We start from the raw sequence: 19,818 nt of genomic DNA on the forward strand, positions 1-19,818 counted from the left end.
GGATCAGGAGGATTGAGGTTCGAAGCCAGCCTGGGCAAATAGTTCTCAAGACTCTATCTCAAAAAACCCATCACAAAAAAAGGGCTGGTGCAGTGGCCTGAATTCAAGCCCCAGTACTGCAAAAACAAAAAACAACAAAAAAAACCCCTAAGGCTGGGTACATAGTTCAGTGGTAGAGTGCTTGCCTAGTATGTACAAGACCTGGGTTTGATCCCCAGCACTGAAGAAAAAAGAAAAAAGAAAAAAAAAGCTAAGTGCCAGAGGCTCACACCTAGCTACTTGGGAGGCAGAGATAAGGAGGATCATGGTTAGAGGACAGCCTGGGAACAAAGTTAGTGAGATATCTCAATGGAAAAAAACTGGGTGTGGTGATGTGCCCCTGTCATTCCAGAAATGGCAGGAATCTGGGATGGAGGATCACGGTCCAGGCTGGCCTGGGCAAAAAAGGAGATCCTATCTCCAAAATAATCAGATCAAAAAGGGCTGGGGGCATGGCACAGGTGATAGAAAGCTCAGCTCCCAAGCACTTAAGACCTTAGTTCAAACCCCAGTACTGCTGAAAAAGACAAAAGGAACATTCTACTGTTTCTACATGGGAGGGGGGACCAAGTAAATACTTATACTCTCATAAATGGACATACTCTGTGACCCAACTCTTTTTTCACTACTGGTGCTTGAACCAAGGGTGCCTCAAGCTTGCTAGGCAAGTGCTCTACCAGCCCTTTGTTTTTATTTTATATATTTATTTTTTGGTGGCACGGGGGTTTTGAACTCAGGGCTTCATGCTTGCTAGGCAGGCACTCTTACCACTTGAGTCCGGGTTTTTTCGAGATAGGGTCTCATGAACTATTTGTTCAGGCTGGCTTCAAACCAAGATCCTCCTGATCTCTGCCTCCTGAGTAGCTAGGATTATAGGTGTGAGCCACCGGCATCCAATGAGACAGTCTTGATAACTTTCCCCAGGCTGGCCTCCAATTCTCCATCCTCTGCTTTCACCTCAAGTAGAGCTGCTGGGAGTAGCTGGGATGACAGGCGTGAACCATCACACCAGGCTGTGACCCAGCAACTCTACATCCATCTATATAAACATTCTTCCATATGTGCAAAATGACACATATACTTTACTAGGTTACTCAGTTGTAGCACTGCTTATAAAAGAATGAGAACCTAAACACCTATGAGCAGGAAACTCATTCACTTGAAGAAACAAGTGTTTATGACAAAGAATGAGGTAGCTGTTCCCATATGCTTTCCAAGTTCAGTGGGAAAAAGCACGGTACAGGATGGTATGTACACCATGTGACCATTTGTGTGGGGAGAAAAGTCAAACGATTCACACAGAATTTGCAAATGCAAGAAATATCTCCAGAATGTGGAATAAACTAGCAGTGGCTGCCTCTGGGCAGACTAGTAACTGGAGGATGAGGGTGCAAAGATTCACTTTATAGTGAATCTTGTGAATCTTGAGTATGCACTAGCTATTCAAACTTTAATAAAATTCTGAGGAAGAGGAGGAATGTTCTCTGGATAGGTTGGGGGAATTCACTTGCAATGCTTTTAACCTCAGAATGGCTCTTAAGGAAGTCTAACTTTGGACCACAGCTGATCTCACTGAATACCCTGGTCCTTTACCAAAACAAGAAACATAATTTTTTTCCTGTTTTTATTTTGAGACAGAGTTTCACTATGTATGTAGCCCAGGCTAGCTTCTAACTGGCCATCTTCCTGCCCCAGCCTCCTGAGTGCTGGGATTGCAGATATACACCACCAGGCCTGGCTTCAGATTACTCTGATACATGTAGAAAGACAACCAAATTCAGACCTTTTCTTTAGAACCTTTTTTTATTATTAATTATCATCATTATTCATCATCCAACCAACAGAGGTAGTCAGCTGGAACCAAAACATGCTACAACAGAAAACTGCCTGCCAATCACCATCACCACCAATACATAGAGTAGAAACAGACAGGACACCTCATACATACAACCCACCCCACTCTTAGCCACAAACAAGCTCTTGCTTTTTGGGAGAGGAGGGTGATCAGTGTATTATGTTGAGTGACAGGCACTATTTGTTTATTCTGGAGCTTTGATTTTGATGGGGGAGGTGGCAATTTATCTTTCCCCTTCCATTCCCCCCACCCCCCATCCCCGCCAATCTGAGATGCAATAGCTGTCTAACTTATTCCCTGAGACAGGTGGTGGTATTCTCTGAACAAGTATACAGGGGAATTGTGCAGGGCTCAACTTAATCCTGTTGCTTTTCAGAAACCTTTTGCACCTGGGCTCCCAAGAAGGCAGCAGGGGCCCACGGGTCCTGCAGGCCTGAGGGAGGTGCCTCTCAGAGCAGTCACGAGGAAAGAGTCCAGGAGAAGATACAGGGGACAGGGACAGAGATCAGCTGAAACACTCCATGCTCGTTCTAACTCGTTCCATCTCATGCAGGAAGCTGTAGAACTGAGGCAAGGTTAATTCTGGAGAGAGAAAATTCAGCTTTAGGTAAGTATTTCTAATTCCACAGCATTACCCAAGAAAATTCATTTCCACCCAGAGAGTTTTTTTCTTTTTTAGCAGTATTGGGGTTTGAACTCAGGGCCTCATACTTGCTAGGCAGGTGCTCTACCACTTGAGTCACTTTGCCAGCCTTTTTTTGTATTGGGTATTTCCTTGTTTGAACTCAGGGCCTTGAGTCACTCCACCAGCCCTTTTTTGTGATGTTTCCTTTCAAGACAGGGTCTGGAGAACTATTTGCTGGGGCTGGCTTTAAACCGAGATCCTCCTGATCTCTGTCTCCTGAGTAGTTAGGATTACAGGTGTGAGCCACTGGCGTCACCCCCCACCCACCACTTTTTTTTTTCTTTTGGTAGGACTGGTGTTTGAATTCAGGGCCTCTCGCTTCCAAAGCAGGCACTCTACTGCTTAAGCCACACCTCCAGTCCATTTTGCTCTGGTTATTTTGGAGATTGGGTCTCACAAACTAGTTGCCCTGGCTGGCCTTGAACCATGATCCTCTCAATCTCAGCCTCCCACATAGCTAGGATTACAGGCATGTGCCACTGGCTCTGTCTAGTAAGAAGTTCTTGATGGGTAATTGATCACAATAAAGAACCAAGAGCCTTGAACATAAAAGGCTCTCAGCTCTATAAAAAGGAGGGAGGATATTAAAATGCAAATGCCTAATTCATAGCCCTGAGGCATTTCTTGCCTTTAGTGGGCTTCCTAGCCATTCCCTTTTTCAAAAAGGATATACTACTGGGGGTTCTCCACCCTGCTTGCAGCTGCTTAGCACTAAGGATTGAACTCAGGGCCTGGAGCTCTACCACTTGAGCCATACCCCAGTCCTGGCAGCAGGACTGGAAAGGCAGGGGAATGGACTCCACAGCTTCATGATAACCTGGTCTCTGCAGGATGGCTTGTGGGCAGCTTCATCAACCTGGCCCCCAGAAGAGAACACAGAGAGATGGAAAGATTCAAATGGGAATCCTGACTCACCTATATACAAATTTTCTGTTTGGTTTCCTTTCTTAACCACCAACTTTAACTAGTTAAAAGAAAATAAAGAAAGAAAAAATACAAATTAAAAATTAAAAGATGACAACTAGACAAAAAAAATCCCCCAAACCCTCTGGCCTCCAACCATTGAGTTACCCCAGGGACCTCACACATGCTATGTATGTACTCACTATGTACCGCTGGACTACACCCCAACCTCCAGCATCAGTTTTACCTTGAGAATTACACAAAAAGGGCCTGGATCATCCACCACCACAAATTCTAACCATTCCCTGATTCCAGGAAGAACTGAACATTTATGACTAATATTAGGATCTGTTAATCTGAAAGCCATGTCAGTGACCACATCCTTCGCTGACCACACTTGCTCTGAGATGTACAGGGCACTTTAGCAGGACATTCACTTACATGAATACTTTAAGAAACCCAATGGATATTGGACACAATTATTATTATTTTTTTTTTGGTGGTTCTGGAGCTTGCACTCAGGGCCTCTACCTTACTAGGCAGATGCTCTACCACTTGAGCCACTTCACCAGCCCTTTTTTGTGTTGGGTTTTTTTTGAGATACAGTCTTGCCCAGACTGGCTTCAAATTGTGATCCTCCTGATCTCTGCCTCCTGAGTAGCTAGGATTACAGGCATGAGACACTAGTACCTGGCCAAACATTTTTGTTTATTATTATTTTTTGTGGAACTGGAGTTTGAACTCGGGTTCGTGCTTGCAAAGAAGGTACTCTACTGCTTGAGCCACACCTCTAGTCCTGCTCTGGTTATTTTTGGAGATGGGGTTCTCTCAAACTATTTTCCCTGCCTGGCCTCAAAATTTAATCCTCCTAACCTCAGTCTCTCAAGTAGCTAGGATTACAGATGTGAGCCACTAGTGCCCAGCTTATTTATTTCTGAGATAGGGTTTTGCTGGCCTCAAACTCATGATCCTTCTGCCTTAGCCTCAAGAATGCTGGGATTATTACAAGAGTGCCCCACCATGCAAGGCTCTAACAATTTTTTTTTTTGGCAGTACTGGTGGTTGAACTCAGAGCCTTGCACTTGCTAGGCAGCCACTCTACCACTTGAGCCACTTCAGCAGCCCTATTACAATTTTTTACTAAGTCAAAAATCTCCCCATTTTCACAGATCAGAAGAAGACTTACTTGTAAAAAAATACTTCCCACTTTCTCCAATTCACTGCTCCCAGATGTAACTGTGATGCAAAAGAAAAAATTAAATGACTGAGGACTTTCTCTGAAGATCCCAATTATTTATTTATTTATTTATTTATATTTTTTGTAGTATTGTGCTTGAACTCAGGGCTTCATGCTGTCTAGGTGGGTGCTCTACCACTTGAGCCACTCCCCCAGTCTTTTTTTGTGTTAGGTATTTTTAAGATAGAGTCCCCTGAAGTATTGCCCAGACTGGCTTCAAACCGTGATCCTCCTGATCTCTGCCTCCTGATTAGCTAGGATTACAAGCATGAGACCCCAATTTTGCAGACTGTCCATAGACAGCTATTGTTTGAGACCAAAGATGTATCCTCCCACCCAGGCTCTCCAAAGCCTCTGCAACCCCACCCAGGGTCAGTCCTGGGGACTGGCTGTAACTGTTACCTCCAAACCTCCACTCCATATCGATAAGCTGGTTGATCATCAAGGTCTGACCTATGGCCCATCTGGCAAGGGTTGGGGCATTCTGCTTCCACTGGAACAAAGGCAAAAAGCCAAAGTCATCATGAGTGACCAATCTCCCCACTTCATTCTGTCCCAAACATTGCCCACAGCAATGTTTGCGTGGGATGAATGCAGAACCGAGGGCTGAGCCCATATACACATATCCAGGGGGAACCCAACATAAATTCCTTCTCTTTGTTCCAAGATTTAATTCATGTTGGAGCAAAAACTATATGACACTGATATTCAGTCAAATCAGAGTGAAAAAAATTAGCAATACACTAAACAGTGTTGGTTAAAAGCACCATGTGTGTCATTTGTGTGAGACCAAATGAAGTAAGGAGATGATAGTTTTGCCTTGCTCAGCATTTTTTTTTTTTTTTTTCACAAAATAAAAGCCAAAGATCTTAACCTTGATTAAGAGGCATTATACCTTTTCAGAAAAGTAAGTGGCTTTCTCCTCACTAAGACCTGTAGGAGAACAGAAGGGTTCATTAACATAATAAAAAGCTCAGAGGCCCTCTCCCTGGGCAACCCTGAGTAATGACCTACCCAGAGTTATGAAATCCGCCCGGACCTGCTCTGCAGTGAGGCTCTTCTTCAAGGCACCTGGGTGGGTGGGTGGGGGGGCCCAGAGGCGGGGAGAGAGAAATCATAAAAGTAAAAGGGTAAATGAATGAATCAGTGGGCAATAAGTGTGCGACAGGCACAATGTACATGGCAAAGAAGACAGAGGGAATGTGTATTCTCAAGTCAGCTGGGAGAAAATATACTCTGAAACAGTAGGGCAAGACAAGGAGCTTGTTTATTGCACTACAGGAATACTCACCCCTGATGAAGACAACAGAAAAGACTGCATGTGGGGCAGGTAACAGAAGCGAGGAATGAAAGCCTACAGATTTCTTGGGCAAAGAGGCCTGGGGAACTGGATGGCAGCCTGGGCACAGGGCAACAGTCTAGTGCTGCATGAAGCAATGTGTAGCCACTTGTTGCATATGGTCACTAAAATGTTAATTAAAATTAAGTAAAAGCTAGGCAGGATGCTGTGCACCTGTAGTTCCAGTTACTAAGCAGGAAGAACACCTGTCTGGGCAACATGGCAAGACCCTGTCTGAAAATGAATGAACCAACGAATGAATGAATGAATAAATAAAATTAAAATTCCATTCCTTGGGGGCACTGGCTGTTTTAAGTGCTCAACATCTGCACAGGTCAATAATCACTGTACTAGTGCAGATTAGGCCATTTCCATCTGCCTAGAAAGTTCCATTGAAAGGCGTTATTTTATGAAATCAGCTTTCATGCAGTACCAAGATGGGCTAAACAGGTTGGCCTCCGCAATTCACAAGTCACTTCCAGGAGGGCTATGACAGCTTCCCCTCAGAAGCCTGAGACACTCCCCACAGGCCTGTTTTGTTCTGCTCCCAGGCACCAACTCCTGAGAACAAAGTATGGCCAGCATTCTGGGCTTCTCAACATTTAAACTTCAGGCTGCAGCCTAGAACCATAATTTGGCAACTACTTTAAAATTTCCTACTTCTTAATCACCAAAAGGTGCTTAATTAATTAAAGAATAACATATCCCCCTATCAAGGGAGGGTCCTGAACCTACACTCTAAACTCAATTCCCCACCCCCACTTTACTCCAGAAAAACAATCCTGAAGGCTATTTGTGCCCTGCAAAATCAACTCCTTAAACAAAGAGAGGAAATCTTTTATCTCCAAAATCAGACTAAGCAAGGAAGCCACAGCGAAATAAAAAAGGCAAGACCCCAGGACACCTAGGCCATAAAGACTCTGGAGAAGGTGGCTGTTTCCTAGGCAATCCAATTAACTCACAACTATCAAGTACAGCTCCTTGGTTTTTTAGGTCTATTTATTTATTTGTTTATTTATTTATTCTCTTACAGCACTGGGGATTGAGTTCTTTCTTTTTTTCTTTTCTTTTTGAGGCACAGCCTTGCTGGGCTTGAACTCAAGATCCTTCTGCCTCAGCCTCCTGAGTGCTGGGATTACAGGTATGGACCACCATACCTAGTGTCCAGATCCAATATTTTGCTTGATGATCCCAAAATACTGAGAAGTGGGGATTATTACTGTAACCTTTAATTTGCCAGGAAACTGAAGATCAGAAAGAGTAAGTTTTTTAAGGAAAAAATTGGCAAATTATATAATCAACAATTACAGGGTCTGGGGTATAGCTCAGTGGCAGAGCATCAGCTTATAATGCACGAAGCCCGCAGTTCAATCCCCAACACCAAAATACAGGAATAAACTGGGCACCGGTGGCTCACGCTACTCAGAAGGCAGAGATCAGGAGGATTGTGGTTCAGGCCAGCCCAGGTAAATAGTTCACAAGACTCCATCTCCAAAATAACCAAGTGGTACAGTGCCTGCTTTGCAATGAGAAGCCCTGAGTTAAAAACCTTCCAGTCCTGCTGGGGGAGTGGCTCAAGTGGTAGAGCGTCTGCCTAGCAAGTTCGAGGCCCTGAGTTCAAACCCTAGTACTGCCAAAAAAAAAAAAAAGAGAGAAAAGGGTAACTTTGGGGGAACAGGAAATGTTTCTCTCTCTTTTCCTCCCCTGCCCTTGTTTATACTTTATCCTGTCATACTAAAATAAATCCTTGCTAAAACTTTAAAAACAAAAACAAAAAAAACCCCTCCCAGTCCTACAATTAAAAAAAAAAAAATGACACTGCCTCTCACTCATAGCCTTTTAGGGCTAGGCTGGCCAGCCTTCCATCCAGCCTTCCTTCCTTCCTTTGTTCCTTCCTCCCTCCCTCCCTCCTTCCTTTCCTTCCTTCCTTCTTTCCATCCCTCCCTCCCCTCCCCTGTCCTTCCCTCCTTCCTTTTGGGTGTGACTGGGGTTTGAACTCAGGCCCTCATGCTTGCTAGGCAGGTGCTCTGCTACTTGAGCCACACCTCCAGTCCATTTTTTTGATCTGGTTACTTTACAGATGAGGTCTCATAAACTATTTGCTGGACTGGCCTCAAACTACAATCCTCTCAATCTCAGCCTCCCAAGTAGTTAGGATTACAGTTGTGAGCCACCACTCACAAAAAGTGTCCCTACTCTCAAATGATCTGGAATCCTCTGTAGGAGATAATACATAATGATAGTGACAGTCGTAACAGCAGCAGGGCAGCTACTAGTCCATGAAGCGAGCAATTCACATTTATTACTTTTTCCCATCCTTCTGACAGCGAGTATGAGGAATCCGCTCAGCTCCATTTTATAGATGAAGAAACTGATTCTCAGAAAGGTTAAGGAACATGGCTTAAGGTCTCTCAGTTCTTCAGTAGCCACAGTGAACACGCAAGGGAGTGAGGGCAGGAGGGCCACACAGCAACCAAATGCAGGACAGGCCCTATCTGGATCCTGACAGGGACCAACCATAAACAAATGCAATGCAGGAGACAATGGGGAACTTGATCACTGACTGCATATTTTCCATTTAGATATGATAATGGCCTTGTGGTTATCTTTTAGAGAAAGATAATTAGGTATTCAGGAATGAAATGATAAATCTGATTCTTTTTTGGTGCTGGGGTGTGAACTCATGGCCTACACCTTGAGCCATTCCACCAACCCTTTTTGGTGATGAGTTTTTTTGAGATAGGGTCTGTTGAACTATTTTGCTCAGGCTGACTTTGAACCTCGATCCTCCTGATCTCTGCCTCCTGAGTAGCTAGTATTATAGGTGTGAGCCACCAGTGCCCAGCAATGAAAAGACATTTTTAAAGCTGTAAGACAATGATTCCCAGCACTAAAAAAACAGAACAAAAGATCAACACCTTACAAAACTTTTACTTGAAACTCGCCTTGTTCCTACTCCTCAAAAAAAGAAAGGCTCCACGGGTTCACTGCTTCACAGGTGCTGTTTAAGCTCCTTTTTTTTTGGGGGGGGGCCCACTGTGGCTTGAACTCAGGGCCTCTTGCTTGCTAGGTAATCACTGTACCACTTGAGCCACTGCACCAGCCCAGCTCTTTTCTTTATTGCATGACATTTCAGAGCCTGAGATGTGTGTGGCGTGCATGTGCACGCATGTGTGTGTGTGTGTGTGTGAGAGAGAGAGAGAGAGAGAGAGAGAGAGAGAGACAGAGAGAGAGAGAGAGAGAGCTGGGGAGAGGGGAACAGGATTTTCTTTTTTATGTGATACTGGAGTTTGAACACAGGACCTCACACTTGCTAGGCAGGGGCTCTACCACTTGAGATACTCCACCAGCATTTTTTTGGTTTAGGTGTTTTTGAGATAAGAGTCTCACAAACTATTTGCCTGGTCTGGCCAGGATTACAGGCATGAGCCACCATCTGGGAACAGGATTTTCTGACTCTGATCGATGAAGTCTTTTATTTTTGGACACACTGACTAGAGGGGAAAAAGAGATCTGGTGGGTTCTTAAGGCCCTTCAACTCTACCAAACTGAACTTCTACAAGTAACTGCACAAGCATTACGAAGATGAAGGGCTAAGTTCATTTTTCTGTTTTCCTAAGGAAGAATCTATACCTGGGTGCCAGTGGCTCATGTCTGTAATCCTAGCTACTTGGGAGGCTAAGATCAGGAGGATTGTAGTTGGAGGCCAGCCCAGGCAACTAGTTTGTGAGACTCCACCTCCAAAATGACCAGAGTAAAATGGACTGGCAGTGTGGCTAAAGTGGTAGAGCACCTGCTTTAGATGCATGAAAGTATGAAGCCCTAAGTTCGAACCCTATATCCATCAAAAAAAAAGAATTCCTAAGGACATGAATGAAAAAAGGCACACAAAATATAAGCCCCAAGTGGTTAAAATGGTACATTTTGTTATTTATGTTAACCAGAATAAAAAAAAAAAACCTAGTCCCATATTTATGTATGTATATATTTATTTAATTAATTAATTTATTTTTATTCTTTTCTTGAAACAGGGTCATGCTATGGAATCCAAGCTGTCCTTGAATTTGAGGTCCTCTTGCCTCAGTCTCCCAAATGCTAGGATTACAGGTATGCACCATTATGCTAGGCTATAGCCCCATTTAAAAAAATTTAGTTGGGTTAGGGTCGTAGCTCAGTGGTAGAATGTTTTCTTAGTGTGGGCAAAGCTCTGGGTTCAAATCCCCAAAATAAATAAATAAATAAAATTCAAGGGACAAGAGACTACCACCAGGACACAAACTGAACTCTGAATTGTATGACTTTGCATAGCAGTTTTGTTGCTTTAGTCTTCCCTTGGCATCCTCAGGGTATTGGTTCTAAGAACCTCTAGAGTACGAAAATCCACAGATGCTGATGTCCTTATATAAAATGACACAGTATTTATATATAGCCTACATCCATTCTCTTGTGTGTTTGTGTGTGTGTGTGGTTTTTTTTTTTGACAGCACTGGGGTTTGAATTCAAGGCCTCATGCTTGCTAGGTAGGTGCTCTACCACTTGAGCCAATCCACCAGCCCTTTTCCCATATATTTTAAATAACCTCTAGATTACATACAATACTTAATATAATGCAAATCTATATGGATAATTGTTATATTGTACTGTTTAGGGAATGAGCAGAAAAAATGTCTGTGTTCAGTATAGAGCCAAATAGTTTTTAGAATATTTTCAATCCTAGCTTGTTTGAATCCACAGATGAGGAACCCAAGCACATCGAGGAGGGCCAATTGTGCTACACTTACCTGTTTTCCTGGGTATTCTCCCTGGACTATGAGACCCACCCATCTCTGGCTCATTACTGAATTCTCTGGCTCAGTGCCAGCCCAAGCTTGTTTGCCTCCATGGACTAAAGGAATGTTCAGGTAAAGTCTCTGCCTCCAGCCTTTCTTGAGATCACTCACCGTTTGGAACCAGGAGGAGGCTCTTCACAATGCTTCTCAGTGGGCTGAGACTGATCTGATTGGTGGTGGCAAATTCAGACAGCTGAGCCAGAAACCTTTCCACCTGCAGAGAAGAAACAGCACAAACCAGACCTTTACTTCTAAGCTTCTTGGGCCTGTAGTCCCACGCTAGGGAATTCTCCTTATTACAAAATACTTTACCTCTTTGGGCTCGATTAGGAAGTGGAACAGTACTTCTGTCAGGGCTGAGAACTGCTGTAACACAACAACATGGAGCATTAGTACAACTTCTACTCCTGCGTTAGTGTGCCACATCCCACCCAATTGTAGGCCCTTGGGAGAGAAGAACAGTATCAAAGTTGCTATATATATATATATATACGTGTATATATATATATACGTATATATATATATATATATATACACGTATATATATATACACGTATATATATACACATATATACATATATATATACACACATATACGTATATATATACACACATATATATATACGTATATATATATATATATATATATATATTTTTTTTTTTTTTTTTTTTGCAGTACTGGGTCTTGAACTCAGGGCCTTCACCTTGAACCACTCCACCAGCCCTATTTTTGTGAAGGGTTTTTTTCAGATAGGGTCTAACAGAACTATTTGCCCAGGCTGGCTTTGAGCAAACCATGATCCTCCTGATTTCTGCCTCCTGAGTAGTTAGGATTACAGGGTGAGCCTCTGGTGCCTGGCTTAAAGTTGCCATATTTCTAATACCCACCACTGACAATATACTTGCATTGATGCATTGTCAATATATCTGCAGTACTACATTGTCTAAAAAGCAGAAATATTTAATTAGGATACTCAACAGACATATATTGAGAGACCGTGGATACACAGGTACACATACACACACACATACAAGATCTCAAAGTGGAAATCTCCAGAACATTAAGAACAATTACTTCTGTGTGGCAAGACCATGGATGATTTTGCTTATCAGTATTTTCTAGTTCTCTCCATCCTCACAATAAACTTCTTGCTACTTGTATAACAAAACAGTAAATTTTAACTTTATTATACACTCTCTTAAAATAGTCTCTTACTGTTTTATGAATGTTAATCTTTTTTACTAGAACCATTTTGTTAGGGACCGAGTATTTGTGTCTCCCACAAATTCCAATGTTGAAGCTCTAACTCCCAATGTGATTAAATTTGGAGGCAGGGGCTATGAAGAGATAAGGGTGAAAAAGGTCATGAGAGCCAGGTGCCAGTGGCTCACACATGTAACTCTAGAGGTCAGCCTGGGCAAAAAATGAGACCCTATCCCAAAAATATCCAACCTATGCTGGGTTCGGAGGCTCAGGCTTGTAATCCTAGCTACTAGGAGGCAGAGATCAGGAAGATCTCGTTTCAAAGCCAGCCTGGACAAATAAGTTCATAAGACCTTATCTTGAAAAACTCTTCACTAAAAAAGGGATGGTGATGTAGGCCCTGAGTTCAAACTCCAGTACCAGGGTGGGGGGGAAACCCAACACACAAAAAAAGGACTGATGGAGTGGCTCAAGTGGCTCAAGTGGTAGAGCACCTGCCTAGCAAGAGTAAGGCCCTTAGTTCAAATTCCAGTACTGCCAAGAAAAGAAAAAATAAAGGCCATAAGAACAGGATTCTAACTCCCATAGGGCTGGTAAAGAAGGCTGGGGTACAGCTCATAGTACAGTGCTTGCCTAGCCTGAGAGAAGTGCTAGGTTCAATTCCTGGCACCATTAAAAACAAAAAACGAAGAAACACCAGACTTTTTTCTCTTCTACTGTGTGTGAACACAGCAAGAAGGAAGTACTCTGCAAGTCAGGAAGAAAGCCTTCACCAGGAACTGAACTGGCTGTCACTTGATCTTGGACTTCCTGGCCTTCAGAATTATGAAAATAAAAGTTTGTTGTTTAAGTCTGTTTTTATTAGGAGCCTGTGGGACTGAGAAAGACATCATTACTTTTCCATGTGCCCTCCCGAAGGGTGGTGTATGTGCCACAGTAGGAAAAACGAAGACATCAGAGTTTAAAAACACTGGCTGGTGGAGTGGCTCAAGTGGTAGCTAGTGCACTTACCTGCCTAGTAAGCACAAGGCCCCAAGTTCAAATCCATGAACAAAAGAAAGGAAGGAAGGAAGGAATTCAGAGTTTAAAAAACCCAGATGGGAGTCAGTTCTTCTACTGATCACTCATGTGACCTTGGGCAAGTCACTCAGCCCCTGGGTCTCAGTTCCCATGGGGAACACAAAGATAATAATACATAGCTTCTAGAACAATATTAAAGGTGGCATATGCAGAACCTCTGGCAAAGAGTCAGGTGAGAAGCTAAACAAATGGTAGCAATTATCCTAGCTATAATTAGAGATACTATTTGATCCACCTTCTAGGAATAACACATTAAAAAAAAAATAATATAGGCAGACACTTCAAAGTCCTCAAAGTTGAACGTGTAGGGCTGGTGGAAAGGCTCAAATGGTAGAGCACCTGCCTAGAAAGCATAAAGCCCTGACCCCAGTACCAACAAAAAAAAAAAAAAAGAAAGTAAGTTGAGGCCAGTCTGGGCTACATATTGATACCCTGTCTCAACAAAAAAATCCTATTCTAAAAAATTTCCTAGCACCACCAGGGAAAAAAAAAAGAAGAAAAAGCAAGAGCTAAGGAGTTGAGGGAATAGCTGCATGATAGAGAGCTTGTCTAACATGTATACATGTATGAGGCCCTGAGTTCAATCCCCAAACCCAAGTAAAATTAAGTAAAAATACCAGTTGGGTGCCAGCAGCTCACACCTGTAATCCTAGCTACTCAGAGGCAAAGATCAGGAGGATCACAATTGGAGGCCAGCTAGGGCAAAGGTTCTCCAAGACCCTATCTCAGAAATACCCAACACACAAAATACAAAAGGGCTGGTGGAGTGGCTCAAGTGAGAGCGCCTGAGTTCAACCCCAGTACCACAAAAAAATTAAAAATAAATAAAACTAGAGTTTTTTTGGTGTTACTGGTGAGCCACACTCCCAGCCCTTAAAAGTAGTTCTGAACATACAAAAGTAATACATGTGTGCAAATTTCTAAAAAGAACTGACATAAAAGAATATAAAATAGAATCTTTCTTCACATCTTCTTCACACCCACTCCCCACAAGGTTAATGCTAACACCTTCTGTGGCCTTGGTCATATTTTCACTTCATTTCTTTCTTTCTTTTCTTTTCTTTTTTGTGGTACTGGTGTTTTTGAACTCAGGGCCTATACCTTGAGCCACTCCACCATCCCTTTTTTGTGATGGGTTTTTCAAGATAGGATCTCCCAAACTATTTGCTCAGGCTTGCTTTGAATGGTGATCCTTTGACCTAACATACTTTTTTGTGGTGCAGGGAAACCCAGTCTGGAGCATGCTAGGCACACTTGACCTATCCTAGGATTTGTTTTAATAATTAAGCCATTTAATATCCTAAGCAATTCTTGTACATGTAATAAAAGAAAACATGTGGGAAGATATTCATTACAAATTGCTTCTAGTAATAGCAACAATAAACAAACACACACACACACACACACACACACACACAACTAAAGTTCATTACAATGGAGCTAAATTGTGGTAAATCTATACAGTCTCATGCTACGCTGAAGACTGTGGAAGATCCCATTTGTATTTAAAAGAAATTAAGTGAACCAGCACTGGTGGCTCACATCTGTAATCCAAGCTGCTCAGGAGTCAGAGATCAAGAGGATTGAGGTTTGAAGCCAGCCCAGGCAAATAGTTCGAGAGACCTTATCTCAAAACACCCATCACAAAAACAGGGCTGGTGGAGTGGCTCAAGGTGCAGGCCCTGAGTTCAAGCCCCAGCACTGGAAAGAAAAAACACAAACATTAACACATGATCTCATTTATATGTGGAATCTAAAAAAGTAGAAGCAGAAAATGGAATGGTTGTTATCGGAGGCTGCCTGGGGTTGGCGAAATGATACACAATTTCAGTAAAATAGGAGGAGTAATATCAAGAGTTCTGCTATACGGCATGGTGACTATAGTTGATATATATAAAAATGAGAGTATGTGTCAAGAGTTCTCACTATAAAAATGATGCTGTGTGAAGTGATACATTTAATAGGCTAGATTTAACTATGTCAATGTACTCCAAAACGTGTGTGTGATAAATACATATAATTTTATGTCCTTTCTTTAGAAATTTAAAAAAGAAAGGAAACCTACAAAACTTCAAAAAACTATTGCTTAGCCTGTACCAGTCCCTGGGTTTAATCCCCAGCACTGTAAGGACAACAAAAAAAGACCAAGCAACAGAAGAAGGAAGGAAGGGAGGGAGGGAGGGAGGGAGAGAGGAAGAGGGGGGAGGGAGGAAGAGGGAGAGAAGGAGGAAGGGATAAAGGGAGGGAGGGAGGGAGGGAGGGAGGGAGGAAGGGAGGGAGGAAGAAAGGAAGGGAGGAAGGGAGGAAGGGAAGAAGGAGAAAAGAGACCTACCCAGATTTAACTTCTGAGGCTCCCTTTGGAAGCTTGCCTGGGGACACCTAGAATTTGCAACCTTGATAAGGAACACAAGCCATATCAGCAGAGAAAGCTCTCGTGCATGGCTTTGTATTGTCTGTCACAGCATCTCCAATACTGTAGTGCACAGCATTTGCTGAATATAAATATTCCCACATAGTTGCCCCTCTCTGGAATGCATACCACCCATGACTATTCCAGTATCATCCAAATCTTAAGTGTTCTCAACAGTAAACATACAGATGCTCCAGGTCCTTTTAGACCAGGGAAACGCAAATCAGTAAAGGGAAATAACTATTTTTCACTTATCAGTTCTGTAAGCACATAAGTTCGAGGAGGACAACAGTGCTGGTGACAGTAGAGGGACACAGATAGGCTCTGCGTGGATGACTCCAGGAAGGACTGTAAATTTTTAAATAATCCACTGCCCAGTCGGGCACTGGATCACAATTCAAGGCCAGTCAGGGCAAACAGTTCCTGAGACCCTATCTTGAAAATAACCAACACAAAAAAGAGCTGGTGGATGGTTCAAGTGATAGAGCATCTACCTAACAAATGAGGCCCTGAGGTCAAACCCCAGTACCACCCCAAAGTAAGTGAGTAAATAAATAATCTGTAGCCTTTGACCTAGTTAATTCCCCTGCAAGTATACCCATCACATATGTTCCAGTCATATGTGATGACTTACACAAAGCTGTTCCTTAAAAGCACTATTTATAAAAATGAACTCCTGTAATCCCAGCACCGGGAGGCTGAGGCAAGAGGATCATGAGTTCCTAGGTTACATAGAAAGACCATGTGTCAAGAAACAAAAACAAACCAGGCATCGGTGGTTCACGCCTGTAGTCCTAGCTACTTGGGAGGCAAAGATCAGAGAATCAAGGTTCAAAGTCAGCGGGGCAAATAGTTCTTGAGACCCTATCTTGAAAACACCCTACACAAAACAGTGCTGTCAGAGTGGCTCCAAGTGGTAGAGTGCCTGTCTAGTAAGTGAGGTCATGAGTTCAAATGCCAGTACCACCAAAAAAAAAAAAAAAAAGGAAAGCTAGCTTTCTGTATTAAAAAAACAAAGGTAAAAGGTGCTGTTGTTTTTTGGTTTTGTTTTCTTTGCAGCATTGGGGTTTGAACTCAGGGCCTCACGCTTGCTAGGCAGGTGCTCTACCACTTAAACCACTATGCCAGCCCAACAAAGGTAAAAAGTTAGTTTGTTTCAAAGTGGGATAATGAGTAGGGCTCTGATATTTATTTGGCAGTACTGGCATTTGAACTTTAAAAACAAAAGGGATGGGGATAAAAAGAAAAAAAGCAAAAAAAAAACCAAAAGGACTGTGGAGGTACCTCAGTGGTAAGTGCTTGCCTAGTATGTTCAAAGTCCTGGGTTCAATCCCATCATTGAAAAAAAAAAAAAAAAACCAGCTGGGTGTGGTGGCACACTCTTGTGATCCCCAGCACTCAGGAAGTTAAGGCAGGAGAATAGTGAGTAGTGAGTTCAAGGCTAGTCTGGGCTTAGGCAATAAGACCCTATCTCAAATCAAAACAAAACTTAGATTTTCAACAGCAGAATCTTTTTTCTTTTCCTAATGGAAGTCTTCCACATAACAGTGATGCCAAGTACACACTAAGCTGCCTCCCCAAGCTTTGAAGTCAGACATCCTGTTCTGAGTTCCTGGCTCCAGCACTTCCTGGCTGCCTGACCTTAAACAGATCAGTTTATTGCCTTGAGCTATTTTTCTTTTCTGTAAAATGGGAATAATAACAGCACCTAGCACCTATCTTGTCCAGTGGTTAAACATAAAGCACTTGAAAGCCTGCCTGGCACAAATATCATGCTCAATAAATAACAGCTTTTTTTTTTTTTTTAAGTGCTGGGGATTGAACCCATTTAAGCTCTACCCCCAAACTCCCAAAACACTATTTTTATTTAACAGCTCTATGATTTATTTTCCTCACCTGTAAAATAGAAGTCATAAAACTGCCTACCTACTAGGGTAATTCCAGGGACTCAGAGTTAATGTTCAAAAAGTACTTGGAACTGTACTGTCCAACTACCATGAGCTATGTGTAAAGTATGAGTCTGTGTAAAATATACTTCAGACTTAGAAAATTTACTACCCAAAACTAAAATGTTAGGACTGGTAAATAGCTCAGTGATAGTGTGCTTAGTTTAATCCCCTGCACCTCTTCCCTTCTCCCAAAAAAGTATCTCATTGATATTTTTATTTTTTTGGGTGGGGTTTGAACCCAGGGTTTGCTTCATACTTGCAAAGCAGGAGCTCTGGCCTGAACCACACCTCCAGTCCATTTTTACTTTGGTGACTTTGGAAATTGGATCTCCTAAACTATTTAGCTGGGATGGCCTCAAACTCCCTCCCTCACTCCTTTCTTCCTTCCTTTGCAGTACTGGAAGTTGAACTCAGGGTGTACACCTTGAGCCACTCCACCATTCCTTTTTTGTGATGGGTTTTTTTGAAATAGGGTCTCAGGAACTAGTTGCCCTTGTTGGTTTTGAATCACAACCCTCCCAATCTCTGCCTCCTGAGTAGCTAGGTTTACAGATGTGAGCCACTGGTGCTCAGCTATGGCTCCTCTTTTCATTTTTAAATGTGGCTACTAAGAAATGTCAAATTAGAAATGTGGCTTGCAATGTACTTCTACTGGACAATGCAGGCTTAGAACACGTTGGGCATTATAACCGTGGGTGCCATTACTTTAACAGAAAAGTCAGGTTGGTCTTTATTCATTATACAGGCCTTCTGGGTTGTACCAGGAATTATAGGGGACATTGAGATGAAAGGGGAGGCAGGGGGCAGAGGAAGGGAACGTCCAAGGAAGTTAGGACCTACTGGGGGAAATCAGATGCATGTTCACAGGGGGTTGAAACCTGTCATTTTAACCCATTGGGGTGGCATCCCGACCAGTAGGGAGCAGATGCCCTACAGGCACCTGCAATCCCAACAGGAGCGGGGTTTGGTGCTCCACCGCCAAGGATGGGGACTTCCAGGCTCTCCCCATCCACTGGGAGGGGCTGTACGTCAGCCTCACCCTAGAAGCTGCCAACTTTGGCCCAGAGCCCACTCCGGACTGGCCAGGCCTTGACACCCACCGGCGGACTCCGGGTGACCTGCCCCATGCCAGCCTTCCCTCGGGCCTTCAGCCCCCTACCAAATGTTAGCTTCCACCGCTCCCCAAACGCCCCAAGCGCCTCAGCCTCATCAGGGACTCCCCTCAGCCCCTCCTGTAGGATCCCAGAATCCCCCTAGCCCCCTGCCTCCCCTCTGGGCCCCACCCCTCCGCTGGCCCTCTCCAAAGTCTCCTCGGCCACCATTCATTCCCCTCAGCCTCTCCCTAATCCACCCTCAACACCCAAACGCACCCCAATCGCCCTCGGTCTGCTCCCCCCAAACTCACGCAGCCTCCGGACGCCCCCGACCCGACCCCTCCCCCACCCCCACCCCGCGACCTCCGGCCCGGCTCCGCCCCGGCCCCCCGGGCCCACCTGCGCGCCCAGCTGGTTCAGCTGCTGCATGTCGCCGCCCACGGCCTCGGGCACCGGGTCCTGCGTGCAGTGCAGGCGGCCCATGGCGCCCCGCCGCCCCCAGGCCGCGCCGCCGCCGCCGCCGCCTAGCCGGCTTCCTGCTCCCGCCGCCGAGCCGCGCTTCCGCAGACGCACTTTCGCCACGGCCGCCGCCCCGCGCCGCCCCGCGCCGCCCCGAGACCAGCGCTGCCGCCCCCCGCGGGCTGCCCTGATGGAGCGCTTGGTTCTCCGACCCTCAGTGTCGCTGTCTGCAAAATGACACCTGGGGTGGCTGCTTCAATGCGTCCAAAACCCTTTAGCACAGAACCCGATGCGCAAGCACTGACTGAAAACTGTCATTGTCATCATTGTTAGCATGCAATCCGCAGCTCCCTCCCTCCCTCCCTGCTTCCTTCCCTCCTTCCTCCCTCCCTCCCTTCCTCCTTCCTTCCTTCTTTCCCTCCCTGCTTCCTTCCTTCCTTCCTTCCTCCCTCCCTCCCTCCCTGCTTCCTTCCCTCCTTCCTTCCTCCCTCCCTCCCTCCCTTCCTCCCTCTCTCCCTCCTTCCTTCCTTCTTTCCCTCCCTGCTTCCTTCCTTCCTTCCTCCCTCCCTCCCTCCCTTCCTCCCACATTCCATCTATTCTTGGCGACGTTGGAGACTGATCTCTGAGACCTGAGGCTGTACTCACCTGGAGGGTTTGGTACAGTGCCAGTTACTGTCCCCCCACTCCCCCACCCGAAAAAGCCTGGAGTGAACCTGAAATTTGCATTTCCAACAC

The 19,818-nt window shown here is 44.3% G+C and overlaps 1 protein-coding gene across 3 annotated transcripts; it reads right to left on the reverse strand.

Annotated features, from left to right (window-relative positions):
• Window positions 1-1,823: 1,823 nt before the first annotated feature.
• Window positions 1,824-19,429, reverse strand: Commd7 (COMM domain containing 7). Of its 3 annotated transcripts, none has more exons than XM_074074554.1 (9): window positions 19,024-19,429; window positions 11,200-11,250; window positions 10,999-11,101; window positions 5,734-5,790; window positions 5,615-5,652; window positions 5,122-5,212; window positions 4,669-4,718; window positions 3,495-3,543; window positions 1,824-2,476 (listed from the first exon to the last, which is right to left on the reverse strand). In XM_074074554.1, the coding sequence occupies exons 1-9, from the start codon at window positions 19,105-19,107 to the stop codon at window positions 2,400-2,402; spliced, it is 600 nt and encodes a 199-aa protein (XP_073930655.1). In that variant the 5' UTR covers window positions 19,108-19,429; the 3' UTR covers window positions 1,824-2,399. The 3 variants fall into 3 exon arrangements, with proteins under 3 accessions (XP_073930655.1, XP_073930654.1, XP_073930656.1); XM_074074553.1 differs by having other exon boundaries at window positions 11,200-11,253; window positions 19,024-19,182; XM_074074555.1 differs by lacking the exons at window positions 1,824-2,476; window positions 3,495-3,543 and adding an exon at window positions 2,533-3,435 and having other exon boundaries at window positions 11,200-11,253.
• Window positions 19,430-19,818: the final 389 nt, after the last annotated feature.

This window comes from Castor canadensis, chromosome 5, assembly GCF_047511655.1.
Source record: "Castor canadensis chromosome 5, mCasCan1.hap1v2, whole genome shotgun sequence".
Classification (NCBI taxonomy): Eukaryota; Metazoa; Chordata; class Mammalia; order Rodentia; family Castoridae; genus Castor; species Castor canadensis.